We start from the raw sequence: 17,037 nt of genomic DNA, 5'->3' as shown, positions 1-17,037 counted from the left end.
AAAAAAATCATAATAACTTGATCATGAATAACTTAAGAAGCTGTGGTCTCTGTGACAGTGTTGTCACAAAAAAAAAAAAAAAAATATATATATATATATATATATATATATACATATATATATATATATATATATATATATACATATATATATATATATGTATATATATATATATATATATATATATATATATATATGTATATATATATATATATATATATATATATATATACTTTTTTTTTCTTTTTCTTTTTTTTAAATAAAAGGGCCATAAAATAAGCGTTTTAATCAAAACATGTTCTATTGCACTTCCACCCCCGCATCATAAAAAATATTCAAAGAAAACATGGTTGTTGCGTAAAAAGGTGGCTGCCATGTGCCACAACACCTATTTATTCACTGTGTTCCCACTTTTCCCTCTGAACCTTGAAACCTCCACGCAAACCCTCGAATCACTTTATGACTGTAACCGTGTTCGCTGCTGTCGTCACTGGTGGAACATTCATTCACATCCAACCCTCTTTGCTCCCTGTCGCCCCCTCTCACCACCTCCTGTCCGGTCACCCAGCCTGGTCTACCTATAAAACAGAGGCTCTTCCTGCTCACGGTGACACAAGAGGGGCTGAGACCTCAAGTGTGTTTTGTTACTTTAAAAACAACAATTAAAAAAAAATAAACCACAGAAAGTCAGCCCACCGTTCATCATTCACTGTTGGACTCATCAGGAGAAGCCAGAGTATTAGCAACAGCAGAGCGGCTGAGGAGGAGGATCAGTCATGCTCGGAAGGACCAGCACAGATGTGTTGTTCACAGTGACTCTACTCTGTCTAAGTCAGTGCAGGTGAGTTCATTCAACTTTCAAGTTATTAAAATGAATGCTACACTTGTCTGAGTCTTTTTTTTTTTGTTCATAATAAAAGGCAAAGGGGAGTATTTTAGGAATTGAAGAGTTTGTAATCGCTGTGTATCTTTCAGGGCTGCTGCTGATTTTTCTTTTGTTACGTTACCAGACTGGAGGCCAAACTCAGGTACTAAGATTTGCAAACCTGACTGAAAAGAGTGATATTAAGAACTGCCGCAGCAGGACGTATTTTATTATAGAGACATTTTTCACGGACGATTACACACCTTACTGTCCCTGTTCCCGCCATCACCCACCTTTTTTTCTGTTTTTCTAGAATATGTTACAAAGTGCTTCTATGACGGAAACACGGATCTAGTTTGTGACTGGACTAGAAGCCAACTAGCTCCTTCTCCAACAGGTAAAGACAGAAGCACTGCAAGCACAGTAGCACAGTTAAGGAATGTTCAAGTCGGGTTTGAGTTTAGCTCACTGATCAGGGATCTTGAACTGAGGTAACCTTTCAGTGGGCCATGCCCTTTTTTTTTTTAGGCTGATCTGGAACATCGGTCCACAGGCCCAGCGCTAATCTACGGGTCGTGTGCGACTCTTTGCATATCACTAATTGATGTGCGGCAAGCTAATAATTTTTAACAGCGTTGTGTTCTCCCTGGGGCAATCAAAGCAAAGCAGCACCACTTTAGACTCACATCCAGCACAAAGCCCTCAAAATAGTTATTAACAGTATAACAGTAATAGTGCTGCAGCAGATGTGCTTTTCATTTCCACCTTAATAGAAAAAATATTATTTTTCTGATGCAATTTTGATGAAGTGTGGGGGGCGACTCGTGACTCATCTGGTTAAAACAATTTATATTCTTGGATTTTTAAATAAAGAACTTGTTGTCAAGGTTTTCAGATTTGATTATTAAGAGATCTTACTGTTGTGTTGAGTTCTCTCTGCTGCTCTTTCCACTTACAGGTGATGCCGTGGTAAATCTATTGGAGAGTGCTGCCCTTGGCCTGGAGGGTGAGGCCTGTCTAGAGTTCCGGTACCTCTCCCCAGTCCCAGAGGAGGTCTCCCAACTCCGCGCCCTCTCCAACAGCAGCACTGGTCTGAAGGAAATATGGACGTCCCCAGAGGTCCCTTCAGATTCTTGGAGACAAGTGTTCGTCCAGCTGATCGTCACTGAACCAGGGACTAAGGTTGAGTGAAAAGTAGTGGCATATTTGTGACTAAATTGCACAGGAGATGTTTTTTTTTTTCACGTTTAAATGACAGTACTTTAACATAATGTTATTTCATATCAGGTTGTGCTGGAGGCAGTTTCACCAGTATCAACAGATGGAAAAATCATGTTAAACTACATAGGCGTGAGGACAGGACTATGCGGTAATTGCTGTGATGATTTGTGTGTGTGTGTGTGTGTGTGTGTGTGTGTCTTCAGTTTTTTCAATAACAGTCCACTGATTATTCACTCACTGAACACATATGATTTTCTTATTTATTTCATCCTCTAGTAAGTAAATATTGTCGACCATGTGCACAAATGTACTGTTTGGCAGGCTTTTACATACAGTACATAAATACTTAAAGCATATTCTTTACATATTAGATATTTAAATAGAGCTCATCTTACTGCATCAGCATACATACAAACATAAGTTGCTCCTTACCTCGTCTTTTTTCTTTCCAGCCGACGCAACTCCACTCTTAATCACCTCGAGTCTCGCCTCTTCGACACCAGACCAGACTTGTAAGAGCTTTCACCTTTATTAGGTTTCCTGTGGTCTTACTTGTGGAAAAGGTGGCAGATTTACAAATTATGAATCCAAAGTCATTGTCAGTTTAATTTATATTAAAAAATACTCTTTAATGTTGTTTATCGCTTCAATTATTTATTTATTTTTAAACAGTGTGCCCAATGAACTGTGACTTTGAAAGTAACCTATGCGGATGGCAACAGCTCGTTCAGGACAGTTTTGATTGGACAAGGAATTCAGGTCCCACCCCATCAGATCTAACGGGCCCGAACCAAGACCATACCACAGGAGGTGACGATACCACTCATCTCCTGTTCAGCCATTATTACTGTACATATATAAATGTTAGTTTTTGATTTTTTTTTTTTAAATCTGCTATTTTTGGTTTTGTAGCTGGATCCTACATGTATATCGAGGGAAACAGTGCAACCTATGGAGATTCTGCTCGCCTTCTCAGTTCAGAATGCCATTATGATGGCCCACTCTGCCTGCATCTTTGGTATCATATATATGGATCAGCTTCTGCAATGGCGTTGAATATCTACCTGCTCCAAGACAATAGAGCTACAAAGCTAAAGGCCATTAAAAACAACCATGGACCAGAATGGCAAGAAGCACTTGTGGACTTAAAAGAATCAGGTCCATTTCAAGTATGTTTGACACAAAACACTGATTTAACATGTGAAACGTTAGTACTAAAAGATGGTACCAGTTCGCTGAAGGGGCAAATGATTTAATTGCAACATTTCAAGCATTACATTGCCTCGTACCTCATTTCAGATTGTACTGGAGGGAATTCGAGGATCTGCAGCTTTATCAGATGTGGCCATTGATGATATTTCCATCCAATTTGGCACATGCTCAGGTGATGTTAAACTCTGTGGAAAAGGAGTGAAAAGAATTTCACAACTGACTCTCATAGCATCATACTAACAATTGTTGTATTTTTGCAGCTGCAGAAAATCCAAAGCTGTTGTTGTAGCCATACCAATTTATTGTAACTAATTTAAAAGTGTACTGATCGCGATCTTTAGGTAGCCTTCCTGGACCTGGCAGCGGAACTCTGCCTCCAACCACGGCTGACGTTTCCCCAGGTATGCATATAGGGAACCATATGTTTTGAGTCACTTCATTCTTTTATAAGAGAGCACATGCATGGCTAAAATGAACTTTGCTCTGCAACAATACATATGACTTTGACTGTGGTCACTGAAGTTACAATTTGGCTAAATTCTCAGGATATTGCACATAAGCCTAAATCTGTTAATTTTTTGTCAATGTTTCCCTTAGTGTGCAGTTATGAGTGCAGCTTCGACAGCAATCTTTGCAGCTGGATTCAGATGATGACTGATGCTTTTGACTGGACATGGACCAGTGGTTCCACCCCAACGTTAATGACTGGACCCTCTGCTGACCACACAGGAGGTAAAAATAAATAAATAAACTCTATTTAATATTCCAAGAGGTGGAAGATAATGCTCAACAAAACGACAACTGCTATCATCATCAAAAAGGATGCATGCATGTTTAAAAAATAATAATAATATTTCCAGGTGGTCGCTATCTTTACATTGAGGCCAGCAGGGCAACACATGGAGACACAGCCCGACTCATCAGCTCGGAGTGTTCAGATTCCGGTCCAAAGTGTCTGCAGTTCTGGTACCATATGTACGGTTCTGCGGACACCATGGGCCTCAATGTCTACCTGCTCCAGGACAGAAGCACAAAAGCTGTTTGGTCGAAAAGGAACAATCAAGGAAATGTTTGGCACCTTGCTCAAGTAGATGTAACAACGAGTGGAGCTTTCCAGGTGAGATGGATAGGTTTCTAGGATCTATGGTATTAATCAGTGTGGCAATCAGGTAGATGGTCAAGTGTATGGAATAAACATCACCATCAAACATATTTTGTGTGTAATGTTAGGTAATATTTGAGGGACGGAGAGGATCCAATGATCAGTCTGATGTGGCCATTGATGATGTAGCACTCCATAATGGACAATGCGCAGGTAACTGTCTTCTCTTGCTGACGTTCAATTTAGCCCATGATTAAAACCCTGTGCCACTAACAAGAATGTTTTATGATGTTACAGACCTGGTTAAACCGACAGATGCTTCTTCTACAACTATCAGTCCAGCTACAACAGAAGGTTCTGGAACAAATGGCTCAACTGTTCCAGAACCACATTCAACAACCTCATCAAGACCTGAAACACCATCAACTTTCACAACAACTGCCACAGCAACAACAGCAAACACAGGCTTTAATACAACAGTAGTTGTAACCCCACACACTTCCAACACTGATGTCCCAACAACAGAAGCCCAGATATCGACAACATCAAAACTACCAGTAACAACCGGAACCAAAACTACAGCTGATCCACAGCTGACATCACAGACTACACTTAATCCAAAACCATCAACCACCACTTTAATATCACAACCATCAACTGCGCCTTCAGCACATCCACCTACAGACATAATTCACTCTACAACTAAAACGACATCCCTGCCTTCAACAAGTGTTCCAGAGCGTCCAACAACACATGAACCACTACCTCCAACTACATTTAGACCAAATCCTTCAACAACACATGAACCACTACCTTCAACTACATCTAGACCGAAACCTTCAACAACGAATGGACCACTACCTTCAACTACATCTAAACCGAAACCTTCAACAACACATGAACCACTATCTCCAACTACATTTAGACCAAAACCTTCAACAACACATGAACCACTACCTTCAACTACATTTAGACCAAAACCTTCAACAACGAGTGGACCACTACCTTCAACTACATCTAAACCGAAACCTTCAACAACACATGAACCACTATCTCCAACTACATTTAGACCAAAACCTTCAACAACACATGCACCACTACCTTCAACTACATTTAGACCAAAACCTTCAACAACGAGTGGACCACTACCTCCAACTACATTTAGACCAAAACCTTCAACAACACATGCACCACTACCTTCAACTACATCTAGACCGAAACCTTCAACAACGAATGGACCACTACCTCCAACTACATTTAGACCAAAACCTTCAACAACGAGTGGACCACTACCTCCAACTACATTTAGACCAAAACCTTCAACAACGAGTGGACCACTACCTCCAACTACATTTAGACCAAAACCTTCAACAACACATGCACCACTACCTTCAACTACATTTAGACCGAAACCTTCAACAACACATGCACCACTACCTCCAACTACATCTAGACCGAAACCTTCAACAACACATGCACCACTACCTCCAACTACATCTAGACCGAAACCTTCAACAACGAATGGACCACTACCTCCAACTACATTTAGACCAAATCCTTCAACAACACATGCACCACTACCTTCAACTACATCTAGACCGAAACCTTCAACAACGAGTGGACCACTGGCTTCAACTACATTTAGACCAAGTCCTTCAACAACACATGCACCACTACCTTCAACTACATCTAGACCGAAACCTTCAACAACGAATGGACCACTACCTCCAACTACATTTAGACCAAATCCTTCAACAACACATGCACCACTACCTTCAACTACATCTAGACCGAAACCTTCAACGAGTGGACCACTGGCTTCAACTACTTTCAGACCAAATCCTTCAACAACGAGTGGACCACTGGCTTCAACTACATTTAGACCAAAACCTTCAACAACGAGTAGACCACTGCCTTCAGTTACATTTAGACCAAGTCCTTCAACAACGAGTGGACCACTATCTCCAACTACATTTAGACCAAAACCTTCAACAACACATGGACCACTATCTCCAACTACATTTAGACCAAAACCTTCAACAACAAGTGGACCACTGCCTTCATCTACAGAAATGCCAAAACCTTCAACAACGAATGGACCACTGCCTTCAACTACATTTAGACCAAGTCCTTCAACAACGAGTGGACCACTATCTCCAACTACATTTAGACCAAAACCTTCAACAACACATGGACCACTACCTCCAACTACATTTAGACCAAAACCTTCAACAACAAGTGGACCACTGCCTTCATCTACAGAAATGCCAAAACCTTCAACAACGAATGGACCACTGCCTTCAACTACATTTAGACCAAGTCCTTCAACAACGAGTGGACCACTATCTCCAACTACATTTAGACCAAAACCTTCAACAACACATGGACCACTATCTCCAACTACATTTAGACCAAAACCTTCAACAACACATGGACCACTATCTCCAACTACATTTAGACCAAAACCTTCAACAACGAATGGACCACTACCTCCAACTACATTTAGACCAAATCCTTCAACAACACATGCACCACTACCTTCAACTACATCTAGACCGAAACCTTCAACAACACATGCACCACTACCTTCAACTACATCTAGACCGAAACCTTCAACAACACATGCACCACTACCTTCAACTACATCTAGACCAAAACCTTCAACAACACATGCACCACTACCTTCAACTACATCTAGACCAAAACCTTCAACAACACATGCACCACTACCTTCAACTACATCTAGACCGAAACCTTCAACAACGAGTGGACCACTGCCTTCAACTACTTTCAGACCAAAACCTTCAACAACGAGTAGACCACTGGCTTCAACTACATTTAGACCAAAACCTTCAACAACAAGTGGACCATTGACTTCACCAACAATTAATACTCAGTCAACAACAAATGTACCTCATTCCACAACAACAGTGAGACCAAAACCCACAATGACAGCTGAACCTCAGCCTACGACTACATCTCAGTTAACAACAACATCTAGCACAAATCCAGCAACTACCCTTTTGCCGAGTGAGTCCAAAGTTACTGTTTTTCTATTGTAATGTCAACTGTGTCAATTTTGTATTTTTTGGCCAATATTATGTCAAAATTTACACATGCAGTCATACTACATACTACAACTATTACCATTCTTTCTTGGTTCCTAGCACCATCATGTCCTCCAAACAGTCACTACACAACTTGCCTTCTGGCCTGTAGTCCTACCTGTGAATACCTGAATGGCCCACAAGGCTGCAATGACAACCAGCCTTGCACACAAGGATGTGCATGTGATGAAGGGTTTGTGCAGAGAGGGAGGATTTGTGTTCCAATTCAGCAATGTGGATGTGTTGACAGTAATGGCAAAAAATATCAGGTGTGTGAGTGTTTACAAAGAAATTTGCACACAATGTGAATCTTCAAATATGTTTCTCTACTATCTTCAAAGTCAGAGCACGATTGTCAAAAGGTGCATGTGTGTGTGTGTGTGTGTGTGTGTGTGTGTGTGTGTGTGTGTGTGTGTGTGTGTGTGTGTGTGTACTTCAAAGTCCAAGCTGCAACTACATTTGTTTCTTGCCAGTTCAATGAAGGGTGGTACACAAGTCACTGCAGTGAGAAATGTGAGTGCAAAAGAAAACAAAACTCTGGAGTGATTGAATGCAAAGACAAGGAAGAATGCAGTGACAACGCCGTCTGCCTTCCAAATGCCAAAGGCAACTACTATTGCCAGTCGACAGGTGCAGTAAATGTCGGTATTTAAAACTATTTCATATCTTTGCAATGAAAGTAATTTCTGGTTCTCTCTGCTTCCCCCACAGGCTTCGATGAGTGTGAAATAGAGAGAGACAGACACAGAGAAACTGATTATAGAACCTTTGACAGATTGAGGTACGACTATGAAGGAGAGCACTCATACGTGCTTGTTCAGACCAGGAATCTGCCAAATAACCTCCAAGAAGTCTACATCGAGTGCAACAATGGCCGCAGCGGACATGATGACAGTGACAGCGATCACCACGAGGACAGCAGCAGCGAAGAAGACCACAGCCACAGGGTCAGCTATGAAGAGGATGATGACGACGACGACGATGACGACGACGACGACGACGACGACGACGACAAGGACAGCAGTGACCACAGCCATAAAAAACACGGGTCACATAATCACAGAGCGCAGGAGCTCAAAATCAGAGTGTACAATCACACTGTGGAGTTCAAGAATAGACGAAGGCTGGTCGTGAGTATAAGGGTTTTTTTTTTTTTAGAACATACTATCTCATTTTCCTTTGGCACCTTTCTGGTAAACTCAATATCGTGTTTATGAGATAATATCATTTTTTGACCACCCCCAAACATTTGCGAAGGCACTGAGGGAAATTAATGGCTCACTTTCACATGTTTCTTTATTTTTGTTAGATGTAACAACAGCACGGAAGCAGATTATGTGTTATGTGCTGCTGTGTTCTGTCATATCTTATTTCCCTTCTGGCACTTGACACATTTTGACAGAGACAGACAAAACAAGGAGAAAAAGAAACAAGAAGAGACACACGGCAACGCAAATAACTTTTTCAGAGTAGCCTAAGCTTTTTATTAAAAAAAAAAAAAAAACACATTCGATTGCATTTTATTTTCAGTGAATATTGCAGTTTTCAAAACAACAGTTACACATTATATAAGATCCTACTCATAAACTGAAATTATAATGAAATGGCTATGGAAAAAGGCAGCAATTATGAGATTGAATGCAACATCTGAAAATCACTATGGTCTTTTTTTTGGACTTAATAGACTGCATTAATAAATATCATTGTCCATCCTTCGTCAGGTGGATGGAAAAACAAGTCACACCCCTGTCTCACCAAGTCCTGGTGTAAAAATCTACGAGCGTCACCATCGTATCTACCTGAAGACCGACTTTGGCCTCTCTGTGAAGTTTGATGGAGACGATGAAGCAGGTAACTTGATGTTTACATATGGGAGTTAATGAGGGGGGTACACAGTGCATTAAGTATTAATAATTTTTATGGTTTGATTTCATTCCGGCAGAGATCACTCTACCACGTTTATACAGAAGAAAAACTGGGGGCCTGTGTGGTAACTATGATGGACAAAGTCGAAATGACTGGATAAAGCCAGATGGTAGCACAGCCTGGAGCGTGGAGGAGTTTGTGGAGAGCTGGAAAGTGTAAACTTCACTTAAGAGTGAGGAAGACAATTATTATGAATGTCAAATGATAATTTGTTGCTTCTGTATGGGAAGCAGATTTAGGATTTTCAACCACACAACTACACCATTTTAACGTTTTGACGGACTGATGTCTGTTTGTCTTGTATATTTTTTTAACGTGGCTTGATACATTAAATGTGCAATTAAGAGTTACCCAAAACATGGCTTAAAGCTGCTGCACTTTTCAAATAAATATGCAGAGTGGTTGAATTTGTGTCTTTGTCCTGTCACTTCAGTCTCCTGAGTTAAAACTTCTCGTCATCCTGTCAGGCTGAGGACACTTGATTTATTTCCCAGAAGACAAGATGTTACTTACGACACTCCTAAAGCACAGGCAGCCACGGATGATTTCTCTTGGATTTTCATTTCCTCTGGACTTTGCTGTCAGCCAGTGTCAATGAATGAATCATCATTGATTGTTTAACTGGCGGCAATATTTGCTCTCAGGAGTGAGTAGCAGTGACACTTATTTACCAGCAGATGGCTGTACTAGTAAAGTTATACCAATCGTCTCTTCTGGCAACAGTTTGGTTATTCACATTTGCCTGTAAATGTTACAGGTGTGAATGCAGAACTTTGTCAAACTTTCACTCATTCATTTTCTGTCCCCACTTATTCCTGAGCTCAGGGTCACGGGGGTCTGCTGGGGCCTATCCCAGCTGTCATAGGGTGAAGGCAGGGTGACACCCTGGACAAGTTGCCAGTTCGTCGCAGGGCCACATATAGGCAAACAACCATTCACACTCACATGCACACCTATGGACAATTTAGAGTGTTCAATTGACCTCACATGCATGTTTTTGGAGTGTGGGAGGAAGCCGGAGAACCCGGAGAGAACCCACGCAGACACAGGAAGAACATGCAAACTCCATACAGAAAGGCCCCAGGCCCGGAATCTGTGAGGCGGCAGCGCTAACCACTGTGTCACCGTGTCGCCCTTTGTCAAACTTAAGTTATACAAAATATTCAAACACTTTTTTTTTCTTCTTTTTTTTTTAGCGGGTTTGGGTAGAAACTGGTGTGATTTCAGGGGCTGCATCTAACACATGGACACGTATCAAACATAAACCCATCCTTTCAATTGTTACTTAGCTCATAAGTTTGTTGCTTAACTTGTATTTTGCATGCATGCAAACTGATCTTGCACATACCAACATCAGTGTAATTATTGCCCAGTACTAACTTTAAAATAAACAATTGCCATGACAAGAAAACACTGCAAATTTTAAAAAACATTGTGAAATTTCTCCATCACTTATTATTATTGCAAATATTATTATTTTCTCTTCAACAAGCACGATATATGACTGGTACAGTAGTAAGGAAAACTCAACAATAAACATGATGTGTGTGAATGCAAAAGTTACAGAACTCCACTTGCTTTCTTTTAGTCCTTGGTTTTGAAGAAAGAACAAACACACAGATTTTAAAGGACCGAGTTACATATTGAACTGGGATCAGTATCTAAACCTGAGTGTCAGTTTAACTTCCTGGCCCTTTGAAGTCACTTTCTGAGGAGCTGAAGACTGGGGAGGAGATCCCAGAGGGGGGACTGCAGATGATGGACTTGGGGACATGCGACATCCCTACAGTTGGTGTGTTGCAGTCCTGCTGTGGTGGGTCGGGATCGGCATGCTGCTGTTGCTCGATTGTTTCAGGAACAGCCTGAAGGTGCCATCGGTTGCACCGAGTCACTGTACCATTGTCCATTTCCACCAAATAGGATCTCGGCTCTTTTGTTTTACTTATGACCCTAGCAGGTGTTTTCCAGCCCTTATCCTCATCGAGCTTCACCCTAACATCTTGACCCGGGTGCAGATCAGGAGGCGGCTGGACTGAATGTCTGCGAATATCGGTTTCTGAAGGTTTCCTTTGCCGCGGCGTCCCTCTGGCTCACAAAGTCGTGGCTGACTGGAGGCACCTGCAATGTCTTTTCAAGCACTTGGACAGTGGTATGGATTTGTCGTGCCGTCATCAACTGGGCCGCGCTTGCACCAGTTGCTGCAATCGGTGATGACCGATAACTCATCAAGGCTAAGCAGGGGTCGGGCTGTTAAAGGATGTGTTTGGCTTTTTGAACTGCTCTCTCAGCGGCCCCACTTGCCTGAGGGTAGTGAGGACTAGGCAATGTGTAGGAAACCATACCTCTGTTTGAAGTCCTGGAACTCCACTGAAGAAAACTGTCACATTGTCGCTGACCAGTTCTAGTGAAATCCCCCATCTCACGAACATGTTTTTCAGCTTGCCAATGATGTTTCTGTTCGTGGTACAGGTGAGGAGAGCGATTACAATGTCTCTTGAAAAATATTCCGCCATAATAAGGTAACTCTTTGTGGTCAGCTGCAATCCTTTGCCAGGGGCCACAGGGAAGGGGAGTCGAGAGCAGTGGCTCAAACTTCTGTGTTGGTTTATGCACTGCACAGAAGTCACACAGCTTCACTTTCTTGGTGAGTTGGGCCCCTATGTTGGGCCACCAGACCGTTGAGCTTGCTCGCTGGTGACACTTGTTAATCCCTGCCAGGGATGACAATGAGCTCTTGGGACAGCACTAGGCCATCTGTTTTAAAAAGATGAAATGCTTGCATAGGTGAAAATTCTGGCATTCTCTGAGGCCACCTTTTTCTGGTGAAGGTTGGTGGTTGGTAGGTGATTTGATGCTAGCCACAATTGTGCTCACATACCATCCTTGTCAGACTTGCCGTCCCCATCCAAGGGGTGTCTTGAGAGTGCGTCAGCCACAACTAGCTGCTTGCCCGGAACATGCTCAGCAGTGATGTTGAATGTCAAAGAGGCGCATATGCAATCTCTGACACACCTCAGACACCTTAGAGATTGCTTTGTATATGTTGATTAATCACACTAAAGGCTTATGGTCTGTTTGACGAGGGACAAAGCCCATCCTTTGGATGTATTGGGCAAAGCGGTCACAGGCTGCAGCTCCCTGTTGAGGAATTTGCCCACATACTTTATCAGACCGCGCACCTGGCAAAGTTCCTCCACATTTGTGGTGCTTGGCATTTTGCCGATGCTTTCCACTTTGTTTCTGGTTTAATGCCATCCGTGCTGATGATGTGCCTGAAGAACTGCAGTTCTGTTTTTCTGAAGTGGCTCTGTTGAGTTTAAGGCTGGACGCTTTGATTGTTCGCAGCACTGCATCCAGGCGGTAGTCGTGCTCCTCTTTGTTGGACCCAAAGATGAGAATGTTGTCCATCACTACAACTGTCCTCTCAAGGCCCTGAAGCAGGGTGCTCATCAGCCACTGAAAAATCTCAGGCGCTGAAGTGATCCCGAACGGCAGGCGTTTAAAACAGAAACTGCCCATGGGAGTGATTAATGTGGTGAATTTCTGGCTGCTGGGGTCCAATGGAATCCGCCAGAATCCGGTCAAGGCGTCCAAGGTTTTGAGAAAACCTTGGCTCCAGCCAGTTAAGGTGTGATATCATCCAGTGTAGTGAAGAGTCAAGGGAAGAGGAGGAAGAGGAGAAGGAAGGACAGGAAGTGGAGGAGGAAGAGATGCTTCCCTTCTGCTGGAAGGCATAAATATGAGTGGCTGCAGGTATCTCTTCCTCTCACTACACCTGCAGCCGTCCACCAAACCAGCGCTGTTTGGCACTGTGTTATGTGTGAGTTCTTGCTTCATGCATTTGTTTATGTTAATGCTGTGGCATTCTGGTTAATTTGTCACATTTATATTGTTTGGAATTAAATTTAACCATGCTGAGTTAATGAATGCTGTCTTAACCATGAGTTAAGGATTATATATTTGTGTTTACCTTTTCCTGAAGACAAAACAGTGAAACAGTGAATCAGAATCTTCCACAAGAGGAGGGGGAAAAAATCCATATAGACATTTTTTTTTTATAAAAAAAAATTTCCAATTCAAGAATAAAATTGAAATGAGATTCATGAGATGAAAGTCGGAATTTTGAAAACAAAGTTGAGGTTGTAAAAAAAAAATGAAATTTCGTAAATAAAATCGAAATTTTGCAATTAATCAACGTGAAGAAAGTCAAAACGTAAATAAAATAAAGTCGAATGGCCCTAGAGTTGAGTACTTCCGTTTCCAGATTACTGTGGGTGAACCTTGGGGGATACACCTGTTTTCGGCATTTTACTTTTAACTGTGGGTAACTGGGTTAATCCACCATCCACTTTTTTCACAAAATTTTATTCAAACTTTATTTACATTGACCTTTTTCACGGAATTGTGACTTAATTCAGGAAATTTCAACTTAAAACTATAAATGAAAACTGAAAAAAAAAAAAAAAAATCTCCTTCCTGTAATATATTTTTTCTCTTATTGTGGCCTCTTCTTGTTCCTCTTCCGTACGGTTTCAACGCTACGCAAAAGCAGGAAAACATCTCCTTCCATATCGGCCACTCCACCAGCAAGGCTCCAGGGCTGCAAACTCAGCCACCTTCTGTCACTGTCGGCAATGAGTGCTCAACTCTAACACCATGTCATGTTACGAAGGTAAGACGCATTGAGTTGTCAAGTGCTTTTAATTTCAAACCTGTACAGCACTGCCATGCCAACTGCTAATGCATAACAAACTGCACTGCACTGGCACACATACAAAATAAGTGCACTCGAAAAATACTGTTCACTGTATGGGGCCAAGTGACCGTGTAATGCAAGCAAATCAGCACCATCACTTCATCGATTGGTGGCAGCAAATGCGGACCTTAACTTCATTTTCTGATGTTTACTCTCTGAGCACAATGAAAACGCCGCTGGCCAACCACGCAGGGACATGCGGGCTTTATGATTCTGCAGTCGATGCTGCTTTGACGACCCCTCCTCTTGTTCCGTGACAGCTCGGCAGTATTTTAGACACACGGCTGGCAGGCAGACATCGGTCATGCCACAGCCCCACCAACAGATGGCAGCACATCCACAGATTCCGGCCTGTGTCCGCCTCACGGAACGAGACAGTTGCAGTTTTCACGGTTTTGCAGTTTCGTTTGTTTTTTTCATGTTCACTTTTACTAATATGTATTGCTATTATAAGCTTGACATGTGTATCCAATCGGCGTGCTCTTTTTAATTGTCTTACTTTTCTGCACTTTTAAAATATAAAATATGCATGCGGCAAACAGAAAGTCTTTAGCGATGAATTATCATGAACAAAATTCATTCATTCATTCACCTTTTCTCTAAAAAAGCGTCCACATGTTGCTTTGATGACGTTACCAGAGTAACCAAAATGACCGAACTCCTCATCTTTGGTCAGTCAGTGCTGTCTAACGTGATTTTTGGCAAGGTAAGACACACATGTGGCGACCTCAGCGCCTTGAATGTGCAGGATGAGAGAAGATTTAATTATGTGAGGAGCAGAGGAAACAGGGCCACATGGCCTGGGGGGCCGGCGCAACCTGGAAGCGGATAGTTCAAATTAGTGCAGCACTGTCAGACCAGAGCCACCTCTGACCCCGGCCATTTAACTGGTTGGAAGAATTTTAGGAAGGAAAAAAAAAGTAAAGCATTTTTTTCCTCCCTCTTTGGATGCGTCTCTCCTGGTGTGAGCTGGACCTGTTAATCCGCGATGTCCTCCCTTGTTGCACCAAGGTGAACGTGGTCAAGGTGTGGAGCAAATTGAAAGCGTGTGTTCCTCTCAAGTATGTGTGCAAAGGTCCAACAATCGTGTTTTTGAGGGGGGTGACTCAGCCCTGTAAACTGAGATCACACAGGGTCACCGGGGGGTTTTGGAGCAGCCCGGGCTGCACGTCCAGTCCCCACCACAGATCAGTTACAATGTAATGGCTGAGGAATGTCCCCACTGTTGCATGGAGCTTTAGGTCCCAATTAGAAAACATTTCAAAAAGTGGTGTCTTTTTTTGTCAAAAAAAAAAATATTTGGAAACATAAAAACATCAGTTTGCATTTTAGTAATGCAAATCTGAACAAAACATGTCTGAAATGTTACAATAAAACACAAAAAATACACGTAAGATTCACATGAATTTAATTTAAAGGCCCGGTGTGTTTCATTTTCATTTCAAATTCATTGGCACTAAATGGAACACAAAACCTTACTATTTTCTTTTTTTTAATAATAATAATAATAATAATAATAATAATAATAATAATAATAATAATAATAATAATAATAATAATACACATTTTTCTTTTACGTCAACAGGCAGCCATATAGTGCAGTTGTAGGATTTCACCCAGGTATTGCCACTGGTAAAAGAAATATGTGAGATTAAGTGAAGAATTACCATCAACACATTTTTAATATCTGTGCAAGATTCAGTAGAAGTAACAATCTTTCAAGCCTTCAAATCTAAAATTAAATAAGAATATTTCTTTATTCAGAAAATGGACAATTCAATAGCAGGACACTACACACACACACACACACACACACACAAACACATGCACGTACTCACGAGTGCGCGCACGCACACACACACACACACACACACACACACACACACATCTAACACACATTCTGTCCACCCCATCAGCCTGTCTCTGGCTCCCTGTAGTGTGTGTGCATGTCCGAGGCCCTGGTGTTATTAATCCTGATTGGGCCTCACAGGAGGAGATTCCGGCCTGCCGGTGACCCGCACTTCTCCACGTTTCCACTCTTCTCCCAGATCATCCAGGGCAGTGTTTCCTCCTGCCTGCTCGCGTGAGATCTCTGATTGTCTGATGAAAAGTGGTGGTGGTGGTGGTGGTGGTGGTGGGGAGTTTTGCAACAGGTTTTGCATAATCACAAGCAGGTCTTGCCAAACTGCTCCGCTGTGACGTCCTCCCGGTTTGGTTGACAGTCAGCCTCCCCCGTCCGTGCTTGCATTCATTCGCTCCCTTCTTCTCCTCACAATGCCTGCGGCTCAAAGGCGGCCCTCCTCTTCAAAGTAAAACTTCTCCGCCATGTGGCCCTTTGCCGACGGCTTCCCGGAGTTTATGAACTCCTCGTTGGGGTCCGCATACTCCTCCTCGCCGCCCATGCACTTGAAAAGCGTCAAGGCAATGAAGGAGTAGAAGACCATGACAAACAGGATGTAGCAGTACGCGTTGTCGTAGGTCTCCCGGGAAGTGGAGACGGCGGCCTCGGAGCCCGTGCCCGACATAGGGACGGCTGTGCTGCCGGGGAGAGTGTGGTTGAAGTCTTCGTCCCCATAGTCGTCCAGGACCTGCCTGCACTGGGAGAGGAGAGTGGGCAGTAGGGTCCTGTTCATCTGTCCCATGCCAGAAAATGAGGGCGCTGGAGGAGCAGAGAGCAGGGAAGCTCAAGCGAAGCCGAAGATCAGCGACGAACGAGCTCCCCCGCTGATGGAAAGTGCCTGAGCCAGGCGCTCACCACTTTAGGAAAGGCACGCCAGTCAGTCGCCCACTCCTCCTCTGCGGTGGCGATAAGGTGGCAATTCAGAGATAAAGGCCGCTCTGTTTGGCG

At 42.6% G+C, this 17,037-nt stretch overlaps 1 protein-coding gene across 4 annotated transcripts; it reads left to right on the top strand.

Moving 5' to 3' along the window:
• Window positions 1-604: 604 nt before the first annotated feature.
• On the top strand, window positions 605-9,840 carry LOC142885135 (uncharacterized). Of its 4 annotated transcripts, none has more exons than XM_076021293.1 (21): window positions 605-841; window positions 976-1,028; window positions 1,179-1,262; window positions 1,824-2,047; window positions 2,153-2,234; window positions 2,539-2,598; window positions 2,759-2,896; window positions 2,999-3,255; window positions 3,386-3,470; window positions 3,640-3,699; window positions 3,896-4,030; window positions 4,159-4,415; window positions 4,529-4,613; window positions 4,716-5,741; window positions 5,790-6,626; window positions 6,675-7,430; window positions 7,568-7,776; window positions 7,981-8,137; window positions 8,219-8,637; window positions 9,229-9,358; window positions 9,450-9,840. In XM_076021293.1, exons 1-21 carry the CDS (start codon window positions 777-779, stop codon window positions 9,590-9,592), a joined length of 5,262 nt encoding a protein of 1,753 aa, XP_075877408.1. In that variant the 5' UTR covers window positions 605-776; the 3' UTR covers window positions 9,593-9,840. The 4 variants fall into 4 exon arrangements, with proteins under 4 accessions (XP_075877408.1, XP_075877407.1, XP_075877410.1 ...); XM_076021295.1 differs by adding an exon at window positions 6,639-6,674 and having other exon boundaries at window positions 606-841; window positions 4,716-6,587; window positions 7,251-7,430; XM_076021292.1 differs by having other exon boundaries at window positions 4,716-6,626.
• The last annotated feature ends 7,197 nt before the right edge of the window (window positions 9,841-17,037 follow it).

The sequence above is a fragment of the Nelusetta ayraudi genome, unplaced genomic scaffold (assembly GCF_046127955.1).
Source record: "Nelusetta ayraudi isolate G7.1 ecotype Tasmania unplaced genomic scaffold, CSIRO-AGI_Nayr_v1 ptg000011l, whole genome shotgun sequence".
Lineage (NCBI taxonomy): Eukaryota > Metazoa > Chordata > Actinopteri > Tetraodontiformes > Monacanthidae > Nelusetta > Nelusetta ayraudi.
This window is presented reverse-complemented; position numbering and strand designations above follow the sequence as displayed.

What these genes read in the sequence shown, in the direction of transcription:
- LOC142885135 (XM_076021292.1), top strand. Translation starts at nt 777, where the DNA reads ATGCTCGGAAGGACCAGCACAGATGTGTTGTTCACAGTGACTCTACTC. An exon ending in TCACTGAACCAGGGACTAAG is followed by an intron (nt 2,048 to 2,152) that starts GTTGAGTGAAAA and finishes ATTTCATATCAG; the next exon opens with GTTGTGCTGGAGGCAGTTTC. An exon ending in CCAATTTGGCACATGCTCAG is followed by an intron (nt 3,471 to 3,639) that starts GTGATGTTAAAC and finishes CGCGATCTTTAG; the next exon opens with GTAGCCTTCCTGGACCTGGC.